At 42.4% G+C, this 21,659-nt stretch overlaps 1 protein-coding gene across 1 annotated transcript in view; it reads right to left on the bottom strand.

The window, feature by feature from the left end:
* Positions 1-21,659, bottom strand: part of LOXHD1 (lipoxygenase homology domains 1) — a 485,723-nt gene that overhangs the window by 366,163 nt on the left and 97,901 nt on the right. Inside the window, exons 8-9 of the mRNA XM_033935008.1 lie at positions 7,662-7,742; positions 3,220-3,404 (exon numbers count right to left, since the gene is read on the bottom strand). Of these exons, the coding sequence (XP_033790899.1) occupies positions 3,220-3,404; positions 7,662-7,742 (266 nt within the window). The remainder of the gene's footprint in view (positions 1-3,219; positions 3,405-7,661; positions 7,743-21,659) is intronic.

Genomic DNA, 21,659 nt, shown 5'->3' with positions numbered 1-21,659 from the left:
CACACAAAATTGTTAAGACTGTCTCTGCCCCTTATCCGGGGGTATAAGAGCATCCAAAATCAGCTGAGCAGCCATAAAGTAAATTGAACAACTACTGGAGGTACTTAGCTTCTCCGTAGAAAGTTAGCCAGCAAGAATAAAGTTCATCCAACAGGACTCCGTTTCGAGGGTGAAAACCCCCTTCTTCAGGAACCGGCTATGCTGTTTTTCATGAAAGGCTCTCAAACACCAACCAAAGGTAATGAAGCAAAGTTGAAAATGGCGCTGAACCGAGAGGAACGCCTCCAGTGTTTTAACTACGATGAAACATTACGTCACACGTCAGTCAGTCACGTGATGATCAACTCGGGAGATTTGAAAATCTCTCCGAAAAAATACTCTGAACTGAGAATCCGGAACGTGGAACAAAAATTCAAAAATTAATGAAACTTCCTCAAAACATTTTTTATATATGTAATACTAGAAAACCTAAAAAATCTTGGTACATGGCTAGAAAACAGGAAAATGAAAAAGTAAACAGACAAAGATAATCAAAGCAGTCAGATGGCACAATGCCACTCAATGTTGAGCCCCGATGGGTATATGTAGATACCGTTAAGATCTTGACGACCATTATTTGATAATAGGATGACTATTCCTCATCCATACAGCACCCAACTAGCCTCCACATGAGATTGTGTTTTTTGGCAAGCCCCCAGAACAATGGAATAGGCTGCTAGTAGCATTAAAGAAGGAAGCCTCTCTAATGAAATTTAAGAAAATCTGAAGTTTCACTTTTTCAGGTTAGCCTTTGGAGTGATGAAGTAGACTGCAGAATATATAATGGAGGTACCTGTAGGTGTCTATGAATTTCTTTGATGATGCATGTATTGCTTTCCTATTAATTAATGGCATTCTTTTCTAACTTTTATTATATTTGATCTGTACACTGCTGTGGTCTTTTAATTAATCAGGAAAAACACATCCAGACCAAGGAGAACTCATGCACATTTCACCCACCCCCAATCAAAGGTATACAAAGCAAAAAAAGATACGACTATTAGCCACCAAAGCAGCAAAACTAGACTGCCACCTCTCTAATCTGCTGACTATGACGCCCAGCTACAAAACATTCGAGAAAGAACTTAAAACTTTTCTATTCAAAAAATTTGTCAAATGATCTAACTAAACCTGATCGACCCTCCACAGACCCCGACGTATACTACATCTATTAACCATGTATTCTCCCTGGAAATGCTCAGGCCAACTCTTGTAAACCGCCTAGAACTGAAAGGTATTGGCGGGATAGAAGACACTAATGTAATGTAATTAAGTTTAGCGGTTTAGCAAATTGTAATAGTAATATAGTAGACTAGTATTTAAGCCCATTACATTAACGGGTGCTAGAATAGATGTGTAGACTTTTAGCACAATGGGTCGCTGAGGCGTTTCTTTCTTTCTTACTTTATGTTTTTTATCTCTCTCCCTGCCCCCCTTTCTTTCTGTCTCTATCCCCCTATGTGTCTCTGTCTCTGCCCTGGCCCCCTGTCTTACTGTCTCTCTCCCTGTCTGTCTGTCAGTCTTTCTTTGTTTCTGTATCTTCTCCCTTTGTGAGTGTGGGGCAGTTGTAGGCACGCATGCGCACTCCTTCCGGCCACGGACATACGGAACACGCAGGTAGGAGTGCGCATGCGCCGCTTAGGGTTTTATTATCTAGTCATTAAGCCCGTTACATTAACGGGTGCTAGAATATATGTCTGTCTGTCTCCCTCCCGTTGACTCTCTCTCTCTCTCCCTGGCCTCCTTTCTCTGTATGTCTTTCTGTCCCTCTCCCTGCCCCTGTGTCTTTCTTTCTCCCTCCCGCTATCTGTCTATCATATTTTCCCATTTCCCTGTGCAGCAGCATTTCCATTCCATTTCCCTATGCAGCAGCAACAGCATTTCCCTCCTATCCCCCCCCCCCTTTCCTGTGCAGAAGCAGCAGCAGTATTTCCCTTCCCCTCCAGGTCCCTGTGTAGCAGTAGCAGCATTTTCCACCACCTCACTTTCCCTTCTCTTGCCGCGATCTGGCCTGCTCCGTTTGGCCCCTCCCCCTTCTTTTACTGCGTTGTGCTGCTCGATCTGGCCTGCTCCTGAACATCCCATCCGACCCTCCCACCGCCGACAAACCTCCCGGCTCCAGCCGCGTAGGCAGCACTTTAAACACGCTGCTTCGCGGCCTTCTACTGCCAATTTCCTCTGCCGCGTCTGTCTCCGATGATATCATCAGAGATGCGGCAGAGGAAATCGGCAGTAGAAGGGCACGAAGCAGCGTGTTTAAAGTGCTGCCTAAGCTGCTGGAGCCGGGAGGTTTGTGGAGGGTCAACGGCCGGAGCGGGGCTGCTCTCCACCACTCAGTTGCTGCCACTGGAATGCAAACAGGGCCGCAAGTGTGGGGCAGTTGTAGGCGCGCATACGCACTTCTTCTGGCCACGGACATACGGAACACACAAGTAGAAGTGCGCATGCGCGACTTAGGGTTTTATTATAGAGATGACGGCAGATAAAGACCCGAATGGTCCATCCAGTCTGCCCAACTTTACCATCTCATTAAATTACTGATTTAATTTAAATTTTCCTTCTTAGCTATTTCTGGGCCAGAACCCAAAGCTCTACCCGGTACTGGGCTTAGGTTCCATCTACTCAATTTTCCATCAAAGCTCATTCCAGCCCATTTAAACCATCCCAGCTGTCAAAGCCCTCCCAGCCCAACCTCAACCAAATGGCCATATATGAACACAGACCGTACAAGTCTGCCCAGTACTGGCCTTAGTTTATCTCTATACACCATTATTTTCTGATTAGTGATCCTCTGTGTTCATCCCATACTTTATTGAACTCTGTCACTGTTTTCCTCTCCACCACCTCCCTCGGGAGCGCATTCCAGGCACCAACAAACATTATTCCCTATATAGTACATAATAGGCAATATTTTTGTTCCTGTGGTGTTTGTTTCATTGGCCCCTTCTACATGTGGCTACTTTAAAACATCTTAACTTTCTAGACCACAAAATGATCCCATTTCCCTCGGGATGGAAATCTCCTAATGAATAGTAAAGCATTTTGGAGAAAAGGCAATAGTCAGAAAAGTATACCATAAAAGAGAATATTCCCTTGTCTTTCCAGAGCAGAGTAAGGCTAACCTTCTTCCTTGATGCCTGTAAGTTAAACTATGCATTCAGTTCCTGAGGTGACACATACCTTTAGGCACATCCATGGGATCCAAGCTGCCCAGCAAATCTCTGACAAAAAGTCCATCTCCCTCCTCTTTGCTTAACCAATTGTTGCAGGCAAAATAAAAACGAAGGTGGGGTCTGTTCATATCGGTCACTACCACTCGATCCAGGAACCAACTTGCATTGAGTCCTGTGTTGTCATGTTCGATTCTAAGGTCCAAAGAACATTTCAGAATTATTTCAAACACATTATTGCAATAATTACAGCACTGTTTATTGAATGTTATATGCAATAGAGCCCTACTTAAATTGCAGAATGAACTTCAAATATCTCCAGCTGAGTAGTAGACAAGATGGAGAAAACTGAAGGAAACAGCTGATCAATAATTCCTTATTTGAATTAAAAGTTTACAGATTCCAAAATACTAGACCTATGTACAATTTAAGGAGACCCCTAAAAATATCCTGGCCAAAACCCAAGGTGTAGCAATATTCCATGCTACTGATACAGGGCAAGCAGTGGCTTCCCCCGTATCTTTCTCAATAACAGACTATGGACTTTTCCTCCAGGAACTTGTCCAAACCTTTCTTAAAACCAGCTACGCTATCCTCTCTTACCACATCCTTTGGCAACGCGTTCCAGAGCATAACTATTCTCTGAGTAGCTGGTTTTAAGAAAGGGTTGGACAAGTTCCTGGAGGAAAAGTCCATAGTCTTGTTATTGAGAAAGACACGGGAGAAGCCACTGCTTGCCCTGTGTCGGTAGCATGGTTTTGACCAGGTACTAGTGACCTGGATTGGCCACCGTGAGAACGGACTACTGGGCTTCATGGACCATTGGTCTGACCCAGTAAGGCTATTCTTATGTTCTTATGTTACATAAGTAATGGATTTACCAAAGGTTAGAAAATGTTCAATACAAGGATATTCGTTAATTTGATATTTCTTAATGCAGTAATCTTGATTAATTTTAAAGCTGGGGTTACTTTGCATTCTAATGAGTTGATAAAAGGTATGGAAAACCTTTCATATGCTGAAAGATTAGAGAAACTGGGGCTCTTTTCCCTGGAAAAGCAGAGACTTAGAGGGGACATGATAGAGACCTATAAGATCATGAAGGGCATAGAAAAAGTGGAGAGAGACAGATTCTTCACACTTTCGAAAACTACAAGAACGAGAGGGCATTCGGAAAAATTAAAAGGGGACAGATTCAGAACCAATGCTAGGAAGTTCTTCTTCACCCAAAGGGTGGGGGACACCTGGAATGCGCTTCCAGAGGGTGTGATAGGACAGAGTACACGAAAGGATTAGATAATTTCCTGAAGGAAAAGGGGATAGAAGGGTATAGATAGAGGATTACTTTACAGGTCCTGGACCTGATGGGCCCCCGCTTGAGCGGACTGCTGGGCATGATGGACCTCTGGTCTGACCCAGCAGAGGCACTGCTTATGTTCTTATGTTATGTTCTAAAAGAAAATTGTAGGAACCGCCAAAGAGATACCTACTCAAGGGCAATCTCTGAGGCTACATAGAGAATATTATGATAGGTCCTATGAGGCAAAGAAAATAATTATTAGTATTTAAGTTGCCTTGAATCTCTTTTGGACATAGTGCGACTCAGAAATTCCAGATTAGATTAGAACCTCATAATTGACATAAAATTGCACTTAATTGGATGGTAGATGCCTAACCTGGTAGGCATCTATCACTTTGAGGTAGGCGCCTAGTAGGGATCATGGGCGTGTTTTTCAGGTAGACGCCTGTTTTGGATTTAGGCCAAGAAAACCCTGGTTATAAATATGATGCTCCTAAGGTTAGGACACCTAACGATGCCTAAGGCCACTTTAGGCGCCACTCTGAGCCAGAGTCCTCCAACTGCCAGTGGGGGGCGGTACTTCAATATTGTGCTTTCAATTGTTAGGGACAGGCAGGTTCTCTGGAGTCCTGCAGAGTTTACCTGTCCCTCACTCAGCTTAGAGGGAACAGTGCCTCGTAGGCATTCTGCTTACACTTTTGCTGTTAAGTGCACACTTACATGTGTACTCCATATACTAATGCACACTAGTGATAATGAGGGTGCCAAGTTACGTAAAGAACTGCCCTTTAAACAAGGTACCCTTCTCATCCCAAGCTACTATGAGTTTAGTTTATGTAGCTGACTTCATTGCACACACAAACAATTATGAAGAATTCAGGAAACACCTAAAAACTTACCTATTCTTGAAACACCTAGGCAACGAACCGGAACATCAACCCCCTCGTAACATCATCACATAACTAAACTAGCAAACTGTTAACCCCAACCCCTAATCACTATCTACGAACACTCTATTCAAGTCACGGAATATTTCTACTTCTGAGCAAACAGCTTGGCACTTCCGGGCCTTGCAACACACAAACTGTTGTTAACATTATTAATATTATCAGATGTAACCTGCTTTACTCTTTAAGTCATTGTACGAGAAGTATACTGCTATACTCTTTAATTCATTGTACATAAAGTTTCTCTTTATTGTATTGAGATGTACACTGCTAAACTCCTTAATTCATTGTACGTAAAGCCTCTCTTTATTGTATGTACATTTTCTTTTACTGTATTCACAATCTCTTTTACTGTAAACCGCCTAGAAGTCGCAAGATAGCTGGCGGTATATAAAAATAAAGTTATTATTATTATTATTATTATTATTATAGTCCAAAGCTTAGTACAACAAAACGAAAGGTCTAGCCACGGGCTCCTTGAGCGATACGTTGGATTTTTTTTTTTTTATTAATAGATATGTTAGATTTGTGACCACACAGTATTCCCAAAGGTGCAATGTGTTTCAACGCCATCTAGTGGATGTTTACCCACACCCCTGACGCAGGCTTCAGTGTCACAGCCGAAACACTTTTTCACAAGTCTGAAACACTTTTTCATTTTTTCACAGTGGCATTATTTTGAATAGTAATAAATTAAATCACAGATGTTTTTTAATGGATTTAATCTGTGATTTAATTTATTATTATTTGGGATTATCACAGATAATAGATTAATTACTCCCTAAGTTATATAGAGGCATTATTTTGAAACCAAAGGATTTGCATTGCACAAGGCTTTTGCTCTTAAAATATTCATCGAGGAGATTTTTTTATGCCAGTGACTTGATTCTGCCCCGTTATATTCTCCATTTAAATAGCCGCTGTGTTGGCGGGTGGAGAAGGAGCTCTGAGGCTTTTTCCTATGTTTACTGTGCTATGGAATTTGAGGTTGTTGCTTGTTGCATTTCTGTTTATCTCATATACTTGGGTTGTTTTCACTTGAAACTCAACATTGCCACAGGTTGATGTGCACAGTTCCGTCCCCGCTCTCTTTCCTTTGTGGGGTTGTTGGCTCTGGTTTTTGTGTTTACAATAAAATCAACGTATATACGCAGTATTACACAGGCCATATAAATACGTGCAACCTATATAAAAATTCAGCCCGAACTAAATTCTAGGTGCTTTGCTTGATCTATAAATTAGTTCATTTATATTGTCCATCAGCAGTAAGTGGCATTTTCACTGAATATCAATCGGTGAGGAAATTGTGTTCAGAGGATCAATTGTGTTTGGAAGTACGCTTCTTGAAACAGGTGAAATCTGAGGTCTGTCGATGAACAATGTTAGCAGTTCAAGGTGCAGTATTGTGGAACCATCTACCTTTTGAAGTAAAGAAAGCATCAACTTTACTATACAGTGTTCCCCCGGTCATTCACGGTTGGCGATTTGCGGTCCTGGTCATTTGCGGTATTTTCTGACTGCGAATGATCGGGCAGGAGAGGGCAGCCGGTGAGGCAGGAGAGGGCAGCCGGAGCGCCGGCGAGTGAAGGAAATCACTCACGGTATGCTCCGACCGCCTCTTCCTACACTAAAGTCGGGCCTCACCAATCAGGATCTGCTTTGACATGCAGCTCCTGATTGGTGAGGCCTGACTTTAGTGCAGGAAGAGGCGGTTGGAGCATACCGCGAGTGATTTCCTTCACTCGCCGGTGCTCCGGCTGCCTTCTCCTGCCTCTCCGTCTGCCCTCTCCTGTCTCCCCCCCCCCTGCTAAAAAACGTATTCGTGGTTTTTCAACATTCGTGGGGCTTCCTGGAACGGAACCCCCGCGAATATCGTGGAGTACTGTACTCATATTTTAGGAAGTTACTGAAGACAGAGTTATTCAGACGCAGCTTTTCTTTCCGAGTTCCGGATAGTAAGTTGACTGTTTAGCAAGCAGTTATTTTTCAGTGCTGTGGTACAATACTTGTGATATTTTGTGGTTTCTGTTTTAATTATGAATGTTATTCTGTAACTCGCACCAAACTAGAGGATGGCAGGAGTAATAAATGTTTTAATATATAAATAAATTGCAATGCAATCTTAAATCTTCTCCACCCTCACAACTTCATACAGCAATGCCCAATTGCATCCTGATGCATATTAGGAATAGGCCAATACGCTACCTTATCTTCTTCAATGGTCCAACATTGTTAGTTTTTATCCGGAACACGTCTGTTTTAGCCCTCTCAAAGGCAGTCCTACTCCTGTAACATAGAGGCACGTATGCATTAGCGACATAGGGCGAACGGGCGCCAGCACAGCATGGAAGCACTTTCACCCATGGACACAGGAATCCTCTGGTTCCCAGCAGCCTACGTTCAGTTTTGCATTTTCCTTGCTTTGGGATACCATCAGCTCTTGACAGGTCTGATGGCACCTCTTCCAGAAATTTGGCAGACAACAAAGCTTTGAAAATGGGGGAATAGAGACCCAAGCGGATGCAAACCTTGAGCCACATTCCATGGTGCGGAATTTCCAAAAAAGCTGCCTTCACTAAAAAAAATAGTTTAAATTGCACATAGAATTTATTGTCAGATTATCAGTATCACCCTACAGATGATCTGAGAGGATAGATGGTCTGTGCATTCAACATACATATTGCGCATTGTACTATGAATCTATATATATATATTTTAATGAATTTGTGACAAATCTCCTCTACTGATCTTGAATACACTTCGTATATGGTATTTACAATTTATAGATTTACAAGGACAAATCATACACAAAATCCGTACATTCAGCTGTAGTCAGGTTCATTGGAATGAAAATAAATCTCCACATAATGCAAACCCTTTATTTATTTATTTCATTTGTTCAGTTTTCTATACCATTCTCCCAGGAGAGCTCAGAATGGTTTACATGGGTTTATTCAGGTACTCAAGCATTTTTCCCTTTCAGTCCCGGTGGGCTCACAATCTATCTAATGTACCTGGGGCAATGGAGGGGGGGGGGGGATTAAGTGACTTGCCCAGGGTCACAAGGAGCAGCGTGGGTTTGAACCCACAACCTCAGGGCGCTGAGGCTGTAGTGTTATCCACTGCGCCACATTGTATACAGTGCAATGCAATGCATATCATGTCAATAATATCTATAAAATAAATACTATATTGAGGAGTTATTAGTTAACTTGTTTTATATCATATGTGTTAATTATTCTTTTAAAAAATGGACCTAAGTGTAATAAAACCAGAACTAGAATATTTTTAACATGTACATTAAAAATTTAGGCCAATTAAAATATGCTGCATTACATTTGCTTCTGCATATACTAACTAATCAGAATGGAGCATACATGCAATTATTTCTCATGCTAACAGAAAAATAACTTTGTGCTGCCTGAGCACTAAATAGCAAGTATTCACTACAGATAATTGAATGCATGTTTCTATTTTTACAGAAGGGGTGGTAGATGCGTGCGATAGTCTCCTGGTAGAGATGGTGAAGAACTTATGTGCACGACAGAAGAGCGGGACTTAGGTGTGATTGTATGTGATGATCTTAAGGTGGCCAAACAGGTTGAAAGGGTGACAGTGAAAGCTAGAAGGATGCTAGGGTGCATAGGGAGAGGTGTGGTCAGTAGGAAAAAGGAGGTATTCATGCCTCTGTATAAGACTCTGGTGAGACCTCATTTAGAATGCTGTGTACAATTCTGGAGGCCGCACCTTCAAAAAGATATAAAAAGGATGGAGTCTGTCCAGGGGAAGGCTACTAAAATGGTGTGTGGTCTTCATCATAAGGCATATGGGGACAGACTTAAAATTTCAATAAGTATACTTTGGAGAAAAGGTAGGAGAGGGGAGATATAATAGAGACATTTCAATAACTACGTAATATAAATGCGCAAGATTCGAGTCTCTTTCATTTGAAAGGAAACTTTGGAATGAGAGGGCATGGGATGAAGTTAAGAGGTGATAGGCTCCGGAGTAATGTATGGAAATACTTTTTTTTACAGAAAAGGTGGTAGATGTATGGAACAGTCTTCCGGAAGAGGTGGTGGAGAACAGAGACTGTGTCTGAATTCAAAAGAGCCTGGGATAGGCACATGGGATCTCTCGGAAAGAAAAAGAGAATAATGGTTACTGCAGATGGGCAGACTAGATGGGCCATTTGGCCTTTATCTGCCATCATGTTACAATGTTTCTATAACCATAAAGTTCTATGACATCACAATGCTGGTGTAAAGAGCCTTAGCCAATAGGGAGGGGAGGAGATAGTGGATGCTACAGCTGACCAGTTTAGATGGGCCATTTGGCCTTTATCAGCCATCATGTTTCTATGTTTTCACTAAGATAACGATAAATTTCTGTGGTTAGACTATATCTATATTTCCAGCTGTTTCCAGACCTACTCAATCACGATGAAAGGACTTCCTACAGCTGAAGCCTTTGGAGGTGGGAGGAACCTTCTTTTTAAAATTTCCTTGCAAATGTCTGGCAACAAATGAAAATAATTCCTATACATTTTTTTTTTTTTAGATCCTTCTCATCTGGAAAGCTTCCTTCACAGTAAAGCTGGATAATATTTATTTTCCAGTTGACCTTATAGAGTTAAAAGAAGTAATTTGCTACCTTGCAATTCAATTATTTTATATTTGATTTATTCCTTTGTAATTGCATGATTGGTTCTCCATAATGTGCAAATTGCTGTATTGTTATTTGTTAATATTATAAAAATCTCAATAAAAAAGTATTTCCATGCAATTTCATTGACTGTCCCCTGGTCTTTGTACTTCTTTAAAGAGTAAAAAATTGATTCACTTTGACCCATTCTACATGCAGGATTTTATAGACCTCAATCATATCTCCCCTCAACTATCTTTTTTCCAAGATGAAAAGCACAAACCTCTTTAGCCTTTCCTCATACCAGAGGAGTTCCAGCCCCTTTATCATTTTGGTCGCTCTTTGAGCCTTTTCTAATTCCATTACAGTGGTACCTTGCTTTACGAGCATAATTCGTTCCAGAAGCATGCTCGTAAACCAAAATACTCGTATATCAAAACGAATTTCCCTTTAGGAACTAAGGGAAACTCGCTTGATTCGTTCCCACCTACCCCCATCCCCTGAGGCCAGCGGCGCTGTTCTACCCCCCCCCCCCCAAGAACCGGCATTGCTCCCCCTGCTCATGAAGGCCTCCCCTCGCGTGGTCCGCCATCTCACTGCTCGTTTCACCCCCCCCCCCGCTCATGCCCCCCCGCGATCCAGCACCCTCCCCCCCCGCGATCCGGCACCCTCCGCTCGCGTCACACCCTTGCTGCGATCCGGCATCAAAAAGACACCCACCCGATCACATTTCTTACCCCCAATTTGGCACCGGCACTGGTACCAACGCACAGAACATGCCGGTGCCAGTGCCCGAACATCTGCCTCCTTCGCGCTGGGCCTTGAGCATCTGCGCATGTTCAAGCCTTCGGGTTCCCATTCTCTCCAAGATTCTCGGTTTCCGAGGCGCTGATTTTGCGAATGTTTTGCTCGTCTTGCAAAACACTCGCAAACCGGTGCACTCTCAAACCGAGGTACCACTGTATATCTTTTTTTGAGTCCCTAGATACAGCATCTGCAATATATCACCAGTGATCTTAGGCAGTTAGCTGCATTACAAGAACAAACAATAGGAGTGAATAGTGAGAATCCACTCACTTTCATTTGAATGTCTGTTTAACAGGCCTGATCTGGTTATGGAATCTGTATAAGGATTATTTAGGAGAGATGGGGTAAATCTGTTGCTGCATCTTATAGGATGGCTGAGAACTTCATGAGACACTCGGGCTCTAATCAAATAAAAGATGCCTAAAGTTAGGCGCCTAGATCGTGATGTCATAATGCCTCATTCCACCAATTATTATTATTATTATTAAGTTATTAAGTTGATTAGGATTTTTTATATACCGCCTATCAAGGTTATCTAAGCGGTTTTTACAATCAGGTACTCAAGCATTTTTCCCTCTCTGTCCCGGTGGGCTCACAATCTATCTAACGTACCTGGGGCTATGGAGGATTAAGTGACTTGCCCAGGGTCACAAGGAGCAGCACGGGGTTTGAACCCACAACCCCAGGGTGCTGAGGCTGTAGATCCAACCACTGCGCCACACGCTCCTCTTTGCCACACGCTCCAATGCCTAAGAGCCAGCCTCATCAGTGATGTCACAATGGCTTGATTATCCTATACTTGACTCACATAAGAGCTGCCCTATTGGGACAGACCGAAGGTAAACCAAGCCCAGTATCCTGTTTCCAACAGGGGCCAACCCAGGTCCCAAGTACCCAGAGAGTAGCAACATTCCAGAGCTGAAACTGTGATGTCATAATGCCTCATTCCACCAATGCCTAAGAGCCAGCCTCATCAGTGATGTCACAATGGCTTGTCATACTGGGACAGACCGAAGGACCATCAAGCCTAGTATCCTGTTTCTAACAGTGGCCAACCCAGGTCCCAAGTACCCAGAGAGTAGCAACATTCCAGAGCTGAAACTGTGATGTCATAATGCCTCATTCCACCAATGCCTAAGAGCCAGCCTCATCAGTGATGTCACAATGGCTTGTCATACTGGAACAGACCAAAGGTCCATCATGCCCAGCATCCTGTTTCCAACAGTGGCCAACGCTGGTCCCAAGTACCTACCTAGATCCCAAGTAGTAAAACAGATTTTATGCCGTTATCCTAGGAATAAGCAGTAGATTTCCCCAAGCCATCTCAATAGTGGCCTATGGACTTCCCTTTCTGGATTTTATCCAAGCCTTTTTTAAACTTAAGCTAACTGATTTCACCACATTCTCTGGCAACGAATTCCAGAGTTTAGTTACATCTTGTGTGAAGAAATATTTTCTCTGGTTTGTTTTAAATCTATTACTTGGTAGCTTCATCGCATGCCCCCCTACTCCTAACAATTTTGGAAAGAGTAAACAAGTGATTCATATCTACCCTTTCCACTCCACTCAGTATTTTATAGATGTCTTTCATGTCTATGTTGAAGAGTCCTAGCCGCTTTAGCCTTTCCTCATAGGAAAGTCGTTCCATTCCTGTTATCATTTTTGTCGCCCTTCTCTGTATCTTTTCTAATTTTGCTATATCTTTCTTGAGATACAGTGATGAGAATTGCAGACAGTATTCAAGGTACCGCCATACCATAGAGCATCACAAAGGCATTATAACATTTTCATCTTTGCTTTCCATTCCTTTCCTGATAATTCCTAACATTCTATCTGCTTTCTTAGCCTAACCGCAGCTATGAGATAGCTTACAGTATCAGGGCCTACGAGATTGCAGGCCTGGGAAGTCTCAGCGTAGGAGCTTTGTCGAAGAGGCTGAGGTTTCTGATGGAAGTAAAGGGTAGTGAGTACTCTAACAATACAACTTATTTTTATAGCTTTTCCAGGTCAAATGTCTTTGCCAGGTTTCGAAAAAAAATCGCATCGGGAGGGGGCATCCATCTGCGCATGCATGGATGCAACGCGGTGATGTCACACGCATGTGCGCATGCACGTGACATCATCGCATCGCATCTGCGCATGGGCGGGCCTGGGGCGGGTTTAGGGGTACGGAGATTACTGACGTCAAATCTGGTAACCCTAGTCTTTGCAGAGAGCACCTTTATCTCCTTCACACCATTGAGGACCCTAAGGCTGCCACCCAAGGACCATCTCCTGTATTTCTACCCGCATTTTGCATCCTTTTTTCATTTGATTATAACCTGTGAAAAACTGATTTTGTTTTGTAGGATATAAATATCATCTTTAATAATATTTCTGGACTCTGCAGATATGATTCTAATTTGCATTTCCTCTCTACATACTGTAGACAAGGGCCATTTTCTTCCTCTCCAAGTAACTGCTGCCGGCATCTGGTATACCGAATGCAACTGACTTCCCTGGTCTTGGTGTGAAAATGGAATCTATCAGCATGCACGAGGCAACTACTGAAGGCAGCATGGAAAATTACTCCCATCTTTCACTCTGGAGATCAATAGGTAATTTCCCAAACTGTCGTGGATGTCCAAGGATTGTTGCAGAAACTCTCTACAGTCACCTTAAAGTAACCTTAATAGCACAGTACAATCGAAATAGAGCATGCTCTGATACTGCACTTAAATATGTAAAAATAGAGGTATGAAGACAGATTTCACTGCATGGGTTAATATATTTGGTGACCTTATAAGTCCCAGCAGGGCAGCCCAAATGATACAGAGGCTGGTGGCACCTTAGAAATTAACTGACATACTGGGGCATTCGTAAAAGAGGGCCTTAGTCTATTTCCCTTCACCTTCATTCTATACATTAAAATAACAGAAGGCCTTGTCGCACAACACCTCTCCAACTACCTTGAAGACCATCACATATTACATCCATCACAATCTGGATTCAGATCCAACCATAGCACAGAAACTCTACTGGTATCACTATTAGACATTGCCCGACAACACCTCAGCAAAGGAAACAAGCTGCTTCTCATTCAACTCGATCTTTCTGCGGCATTCGACCTAGTGGACCATCACACACTACTCCAGATATTAGACGCAATAGGAATCTCAGGTAATGTTAACAAATGGTTCCAAAGCTTCCTCAAAACACGAACATACAAAGTCAAATCAAAAGAGCACATATCCGACCCATGGTCAAACCCATGTGGAGTACCACAAGGATCACCATTATCACCCATATTGTTTAACCTCTTCATAGCATCCCTAGGCATAACCCTAGACGCCCTAAACACAGTATCATTCAGCTACGCAGATGATATAACTATCCTCCTCCCCTTTAATATTCAAGACCCCTTATCCACAAACCACCTGAAAATGATAATGGAAACGGTAGAAAAATGGATGTCAAGTCATAAACTAAAACTGAACTCGGAAAAAACTAAATTCCTACTACTGGAAAGGGAAAAAAACCCATCTCTCACAGAACTAGAAGTAAATACAATCAAGTACCCAATGCAAAGCACACTCAAAATCCTGGGAATCCTACTAGACAGAAATTGCACAATGCAGTCTCAAATCCACAAAATCATCCAAAGAGCATTCTTCACAATACGTAACCTAAGAAAAATAAGAAAATTCTTCAACAAAGATCAATACAAGATATTAGTACAATCCCTAGTACTGAGTATTGTAGATTACTGTAACAGCCTATACCTATCATGCCCAAATTACATGATAAAACAATTACAGACAGTTCAGAACACAGCCCTCAGAATCATCTACTCACTAGGCAAATATGACCACATCACCAAAGCATACTTAGACTCACACTGGCTACCAATAAAAGCAAGATCCCAGTTCAAATTCTACTGTCTACTATACAAAGTAATACATGGAACAGCACCCAGCTACCTAAACAACAGACTACACCGTAACCTCTCACACAGATTAAGGAGAACCCAGAGCCTATTCACTCACCCCCCTCTCAAAGGAACACGACGAAAGAAACTATATGACAGCCTTTTAGCGACACAGGCAGCAAAGATCGATACTACCATCACCAATCTACTAACCAAATCAATAGACATTAAAGCATTCCGAAAAGAAATCAAAACTCATCTCTTCAAAAAACACTTCCCATCATCATAACCTCACAAAAGTATTAAAAAATACTCTCATGACTACCCAAACACCACCACCAGCAACACCCGAATCCGGACAGTATTATCTCTACTCGTCTAAACAACAGAATCCGGACAATATTATCTCTATTCGCCTAAACAACCTATCACTATCTACTATCTACTACCAATTTATCCTGGAAAAGTCCAGAACAACAATTGTAACTTAACGCATTCTTGATTATATGTACTGCAATGCTACTGGAAATGTCCAGTCTTCTAACTTGTAATCCGCTTAGAACCGCAAGGCACAAGCGGAATAGAAATCACTAATGTAATGTAATGTAATGCAATGTATACCGCTCATGTGCTAATGTGGATATGCTTCTCTGCCCCCTCCAAAGAAATATAAATATTTTTAGTGCCTTGAATAGCATGCATTAATTTGGTAGTTACCACAGGATACCTGATCATGTTCCATGGTACACCATGGTAGAACAATTGCTTTCGCCCACAACTTATGAGGAATTTAGGAAACGTCTGAAAACACACCTGTTCCTAAAGTATCTAGACAACTGATCCTCTCTTCTCTCTCCCCTCTATAGCGATTAACTTGTTCTATTGATCACTCTCTCCTCAAAAATGGATTTCTTGTCCTATTAACCCTCTTTCTTCCTCCCCTCTTAAAGTCAATCAATTTGTTACCTTTGCTTAATCTTCTGTAAACCGCATAGAACTTCACGGTATTGCGGTATCACAACCAGGACGAAGGAAGTCATCATGCCACTGTATCGTGCAATGGTGTGCCCGCACCTGGAGTACTGTGTCCAGTACTGGTCTCCGTACCTCAAGAAGGACATGGCAGTACTTGAGGGGGTCCAGAGAAGAGCGACTAAATTGATAAAAGGTATGGAAAACTTTTCATACGCTGACAGGTTGAAAATGCTGGGGCTGTTCTCCCTAGAGAAGAGGAGACTTAGAGAAGACATGATAGAAACCTTCAAAATCCTGAAGGGCATAGTGAAGGTAGACAGGGACAGATTCTTCAGACCACAAGTACTAGGGAACCACAAGTACTAGGGGTCACTCGGAGAAATTGAAAGGGGACAGGTTTAGGAAAAATGCTAGGAAGTTCTTTTTTACCCAGAGGGTGGTGGACACACGGAACGCGCTTCCGGAGGTTGTGATAGGCCAGAGCACAATACGGGGGTTCAAGGAAGGTTTGGATAGGTTCCTGAAGGATAAGGGGATTGAGGGGTACAGATAGAAGCAGAGGTAGGTTATATAAATGGTCAGGAACCACTTCATAGGTCATAGACCTGATGGGCTGCCGCAGGAGCGGACCGCTGGGCGCGACGGACCTCTGGTCTGACCCAGTGGAGGCAACTTCTTATGTTCTGTTATTATTATTATTATTATTTTAAGCTGCAATATGACCCTTAAATAAAGAGAATTGAATGTCTGTATGTCTGCATCATATCACCTGTCTCTCCTTTCCTTTGGGTGTACAACTTCTGATAATCAAGTCTCTTTCTCATACTACTTGTGGCGCAAGATGATAGCTTTCGATTGGACTAAGTTAATGCCTTTTTCAGTTAGCTTTCAGAGGCCAAAACCACCTTCCTCTGGTTAGTACAGTATATCAAATATAGGGGTCCTTTAAGGAACACTAATGGATTTAGCATGTGCTAAGAAGCCCATGGGGCTCATAATCCAAAAATATAAATGTTCAAAAAACATCCTAAATTGGCACTTGAATGTCCTAATCACCAGGATATCCAAGCGCTAGGGTCCTCCACGGGGGTTAGCGCGTTAGCATATGGACGCGTTAGCATCTAGCGTGTGCTAATATTTAGCGCACACTAAAACGGGTAGCGCGCCTTAGTAAAAGGACCCCCTAATGTTTAAAGGGTGGTCATCGTCACGCAGGGACTTGGAGTTCCGATTTCCCTATTGCATTCCCTTAAAAAAATTCACAACTATAAATTGTCGAAAGCAATGGGGGGTCAACTCAGGACCAGATCGACCCTGTTGAGTTAATCTGGATCCAATTGGCAATCTTAGGGAGACCCCCAAGATAGGAATTTTCTAAGTGTGTCCCAAACTGGCTGCAAATGCCAGGAAGGTGGCATCCAGGGCAGAAAGGAGCAGTCTCAAGCTTAGGTCTCTACGGTCTATAGTAAAAGACTGCCAAGGTAGGAAGTACTTTGATAGATTTGTGAAGAACCTGGCCCTGGAGGTCAAGCTGGAACTAGGCCTGGGTGTGGTCATGAGTTGTAGGTTGTGTTTGGCCTGGCTAGAAAGTAGGGTGACTTTATGGAGACTGCTCTTAGATTTGCACAGCATACGGCTTGGTTCATAATTTGGCCCTGAGGCAGTGGTTACGAATAAAACTCCACGAAACGCTGGCCACGTTGGCATGGTTTGAAACACAAGCGCTGACTGAATGAACTATTTGAAATACAAGTGCTGATTTAAGCTAAGTAATTTTTCATTAGCATTTAAGCATATAAGTGAAACCACTATAAATGTGAAGATGTTCTTCAGCAAAGTCTCACAATTATGAATTAGTGCAGATGAATGAATGAATGAATAATAAATAGGAGATATAAACAATAATATCGGAAGACAAGCAGAAAGATTATTATTATAGAATTTTTAGAAAAACTTGAAAAAGATATCATTTTAGAAAAAGATATTGTAGAATTAAAGTCTTAAAAAAAGAAAAAAAAGGAAATAAACAGTTTAAAATAAGGGTTGAAATAAATAGTTTAGAAGAAGGAGAGACTGGAGTATGGCCAATGATTGGAGCAAAGGAGCTGAGCAACTACGCGGATTTCTCTAGTCAGTGAATACGACTATGCGTAGGCTCCATTACTGAGGCCTCCTCCAGTACTAGATATATTTCATAGTGTTTATATTATGCACTTTTTCACACGAGTGGGAAATATTTGATCTATATTATTTTGTGTATTTTCCCACTAGGGGATTCTAGTGTAGAAAGTAGGGTTACCAGAAGTCCGGATTTCCCCAGACATGCCCTCCTTTTTGAGGACATGTCTGGGGGTCCAGATGGCTTTTCAAAACCCGGCACATCATCGACATCATCAACATCATCGCATCATACCAGTACATGCGCAGATGCCCTACCAACAAGCAAACAGGTTGGGAGGAGCAGACTGGGGGCAGGGCAGAGGAGGCGGAACGGGGCATGACTCAGGAGGAATGGGGCAGGGGCGGGCCTGGGGCGGGGCCATGAGTCCAGATTTTCGTTACGGAAAAATCTGGCAACCCTATAGTTGGTTCAATAAAAAGTAGCTTGAGCTCCAAATAATTTGGGAATTAGTTTAAAAAAAAAATAAAAGCTAGACAGGTAATTCAAGATCAATTAGGAGATTTGTCACCACTCAAACCATTTGTATAGGAGCTAAAATCCACAGTTTCATAAATGTATTTGCCTCTCTAGAGACCTCAGTACTGAACTGGTTAATACGTGATATGTGACAACTGCTTCATCTTTGTTTTGAAGGACAATTAAAATAATTATTTTCAATAAAAATATAAATACACACAATTTTATTGTGCTTACCATAAGCAGAAGTATATATGGCACACATTTACAGGGCTGACAATGTATGTAATGGAGAGAAGTCACAAGCTATTTTAGGTGAGAAAGTGATCATAACTGAAAGTCACCCTTTTTTTACATTATCTAGCTAATTATGGGGTCCTTTTATTAAGGTGCACTAACCGATTTAGCACACGCTAAATGCTAAGGCGCCCATAGCGCGCCTTAATAAAAGGACCTCTACATAAAACCATTTTTAAAAATAGAGATTGATGTTTAGATTTCCAGTTATGTTGGCGGAAATCTAGTCTAGCTATCCTAGATGAGATTGTACCTAAACGGTTAACTTATAAAAATAGAAGAAAAACCGAGGGACAGTTTGATAATGAACTGATGGAGTCGAAATGTCAGATCGGGAGCTTAGAAAGAACATGGAATAAATCGGGTGTAGTTGAAGATCGTTTAACATGGAGATCAGCAGTCCATAATTATAAGAAATTAATTAAGGTTAAACGAAAACTTATTACTCTGCTAGGGTTGGTTCTCCAGTGATTGATTCTAAACAACTATTAAAACTAGTCTCTTCTCTTTCTGAAGACAGTCACCTATTACATACCCTACAAAATCTTCTCCCCACCTCGGAAATACTAGCTTCACATTTTAAGACTAAAATTAATACTATGTGATCATTCTGTACAAATTCTCTGAATTTGAGTACAGAAATCACTAGTGTACCTGATAATTCATATCATGCAGATGTATTGTGGAATTTGTTCTAAATCCCTGATTAGGACTTATTTAACCGGCTATATTCAAAATATGCAAAGTCTCATTGTACTCTTGATCCATGTCCACCATCAATCGTAGAAAGAGCATGTCAGTAACAAAAATCTCATGCACGAATACAGGATGTCCGGGGCGGTACTTGGAGAGACCTCCCAGGAAAGAGACTTGGGAGTTCTGATCGACAAGTCGATGAAGTCGTCCCTGCAATGTGCGGCCGCAGCAAAAAGGGCGAACAGAATGCTAGGAATGATAAAGGGGATCACAAACAGATCGGAGAAGGTTATCATGCCACTGTACCGGGCCATGGTGCGCCCTAACCTGGAGTACTGTGTACAGCACTGGTCGCTGTAAATGAAGAAGGACACAGTACTACTCGAAAGGGTCCAGAGAAGAGCGACTAACATAGAACATAGAAACATAGAAGATGACGGCAGAAAAGAGCCATAGCCCATCAAGTCTGCCCACTCTAACGACCCCACCCCCTTGATTTTACCCCCCTAGAGATACCACATGTGTATCACATTTCCATTTTTACCCTCCTAGAGATCCCACATGTGTATCCCATTTCTTTTTAAAATCTGGCACGCTGCTGGCCTCAATCACCTGAAGTGGAAGTTCATTCCAACGATCGACCACCCTTTCGGTGAAGAAGAACTTCCTGGTGTCGCCATGAAATTTCCCACCCCTGATTTTCAGCGGATGCCCTCTTGTGGCCGAGGGACCTCTAAGAAAGAAGATATCATCCTCCACCTCAATACGGCCCGTGATATATTTAAACATCTCTATCATGTCTCCTCTCTCTCTCTCTACATTCCTCGAGTGAGTATAGCTGCTTTATTCAGCCTTTCTTCATACGGGAGGTATTTGAGTCCCGAGACCATCCTGGTGGCCATTCACTGAACCGACTCAACTCTCAGCACATCTTTTTGGTAATGTGGCCTCCAGAATTGTACACAATATTCCAGATGAGGCCTCATCATGGATCTGTACAACGGCATTATAACTTCGGGCTTCTGGCTGATAAAACTTCTACAGATACAACCCATCATTTGTCTTGCCTTTGATGAAGCCTTCTCCACTTGATTGGCAGTCTTCATGTCTTCGCTAATGATCACCCCCAAATCACGTTCCGCCTTGGTCCTAACTAGGGTCTCACCATTAAGTGTGTAAGTTTTGCACGGATTCCTGCTGCCAAGGTGCATGACCTTACATTTTCTAGCATTGAAGTTTAGCTGCCAAGTCGAGGACCAGTGTTCCAATAGAAGTAGGTCCTGCGTAAAGTGTCTGGTAAAGTGTTCTCACTTACTATGTTGCATAGTTTGGCGTCATCGGCGAATAATGTGATTTTACCCTGAAGCCCCTGAGTCAGATCTCCCACAAATATGTTGAAGAGGATCGGGCCCAAGACCGAGCCCTGCGGCACTCCACTGATCACCTCTGACGTTTTTGAAGGGACACCGTTCACCACCACTCTCTGAAGTCTACCGTTTAGCCAATCACTGACCCATGCAGTTAATGTTTCTCCCAGTCCCATTGATTTCATCTTGCTCAATAGTTGCGGTGTGGGACGCTATCAAAAGCTTTACTAAAGTCCAAGTACACGACGTCTAGGGACTCACCCACATCCAGTTTCCTTGTTATCCAGTCAAAGAAACTAATTAGATTGGATTGGCAGGACCTGCCCTTGGTAAATCTATGTTGGCGGGGATCCCGTAGATTCTTCTCGTCCAGGATCGTATCTAATTTATGCTTAATTAGTGTTTCCATGAGTTTACTCACTATGGATGTGAGACTAAGATGGTTAAGGGGCTGGAGGAGTTGCCGTACAGCAAAAGATTAGAGAAACTGGGCCTCTTCTCCCTCGAACAGAGGAGATTGAGAGGGGACATGATCGAAACATTCAAGGTACTGAAGGGAATAGACTTAGTAGATAAGGACAGGTTGTTCACCCTCCCCAAGGTAGGAAGAACTCTCTAAAATTGAAAGGGGATAGATTCCGTACAAACATAAGGAAGTTCTTCTTCACTCAGAGAGTGATAGAAAACTGGAAAGCTCTTCCAGAGTCTTCTTAGGGGAAAACACTCTGCAGGGATTCAAGACAAACTTAGACAAATTCCTGCTGAACCAGAATATATGCAGGTAAGGCTAGTCTCTGTTAGGGCGCTGGTATTTAACCAGAGGGCCGCCGCATGAGCGGACTGCTGAGCACGATGGACCACTAGTCTGACTC

The sequence above is a fragment of the Geotrypetes seraphini genome, chromosome 1 (genome assembly GCF_902459505.1).
Source record: "Geotrypetes seraphini chromosome 1, aGeoSer1.1, whole genome shotgun sequence".
Taxonomy (NCBI): Eukaryota; Metazoa; Chordata; class Amphibia; order Gymnophiona; family Dermophiidae; genus Geotrypetes; species Geotrypetes seraphini.
The sequence above is the reverse complement of the archived record's forward strand: the minus strand, read 5'-3'. Positions and strand labels throughout refer to the sequence as shown.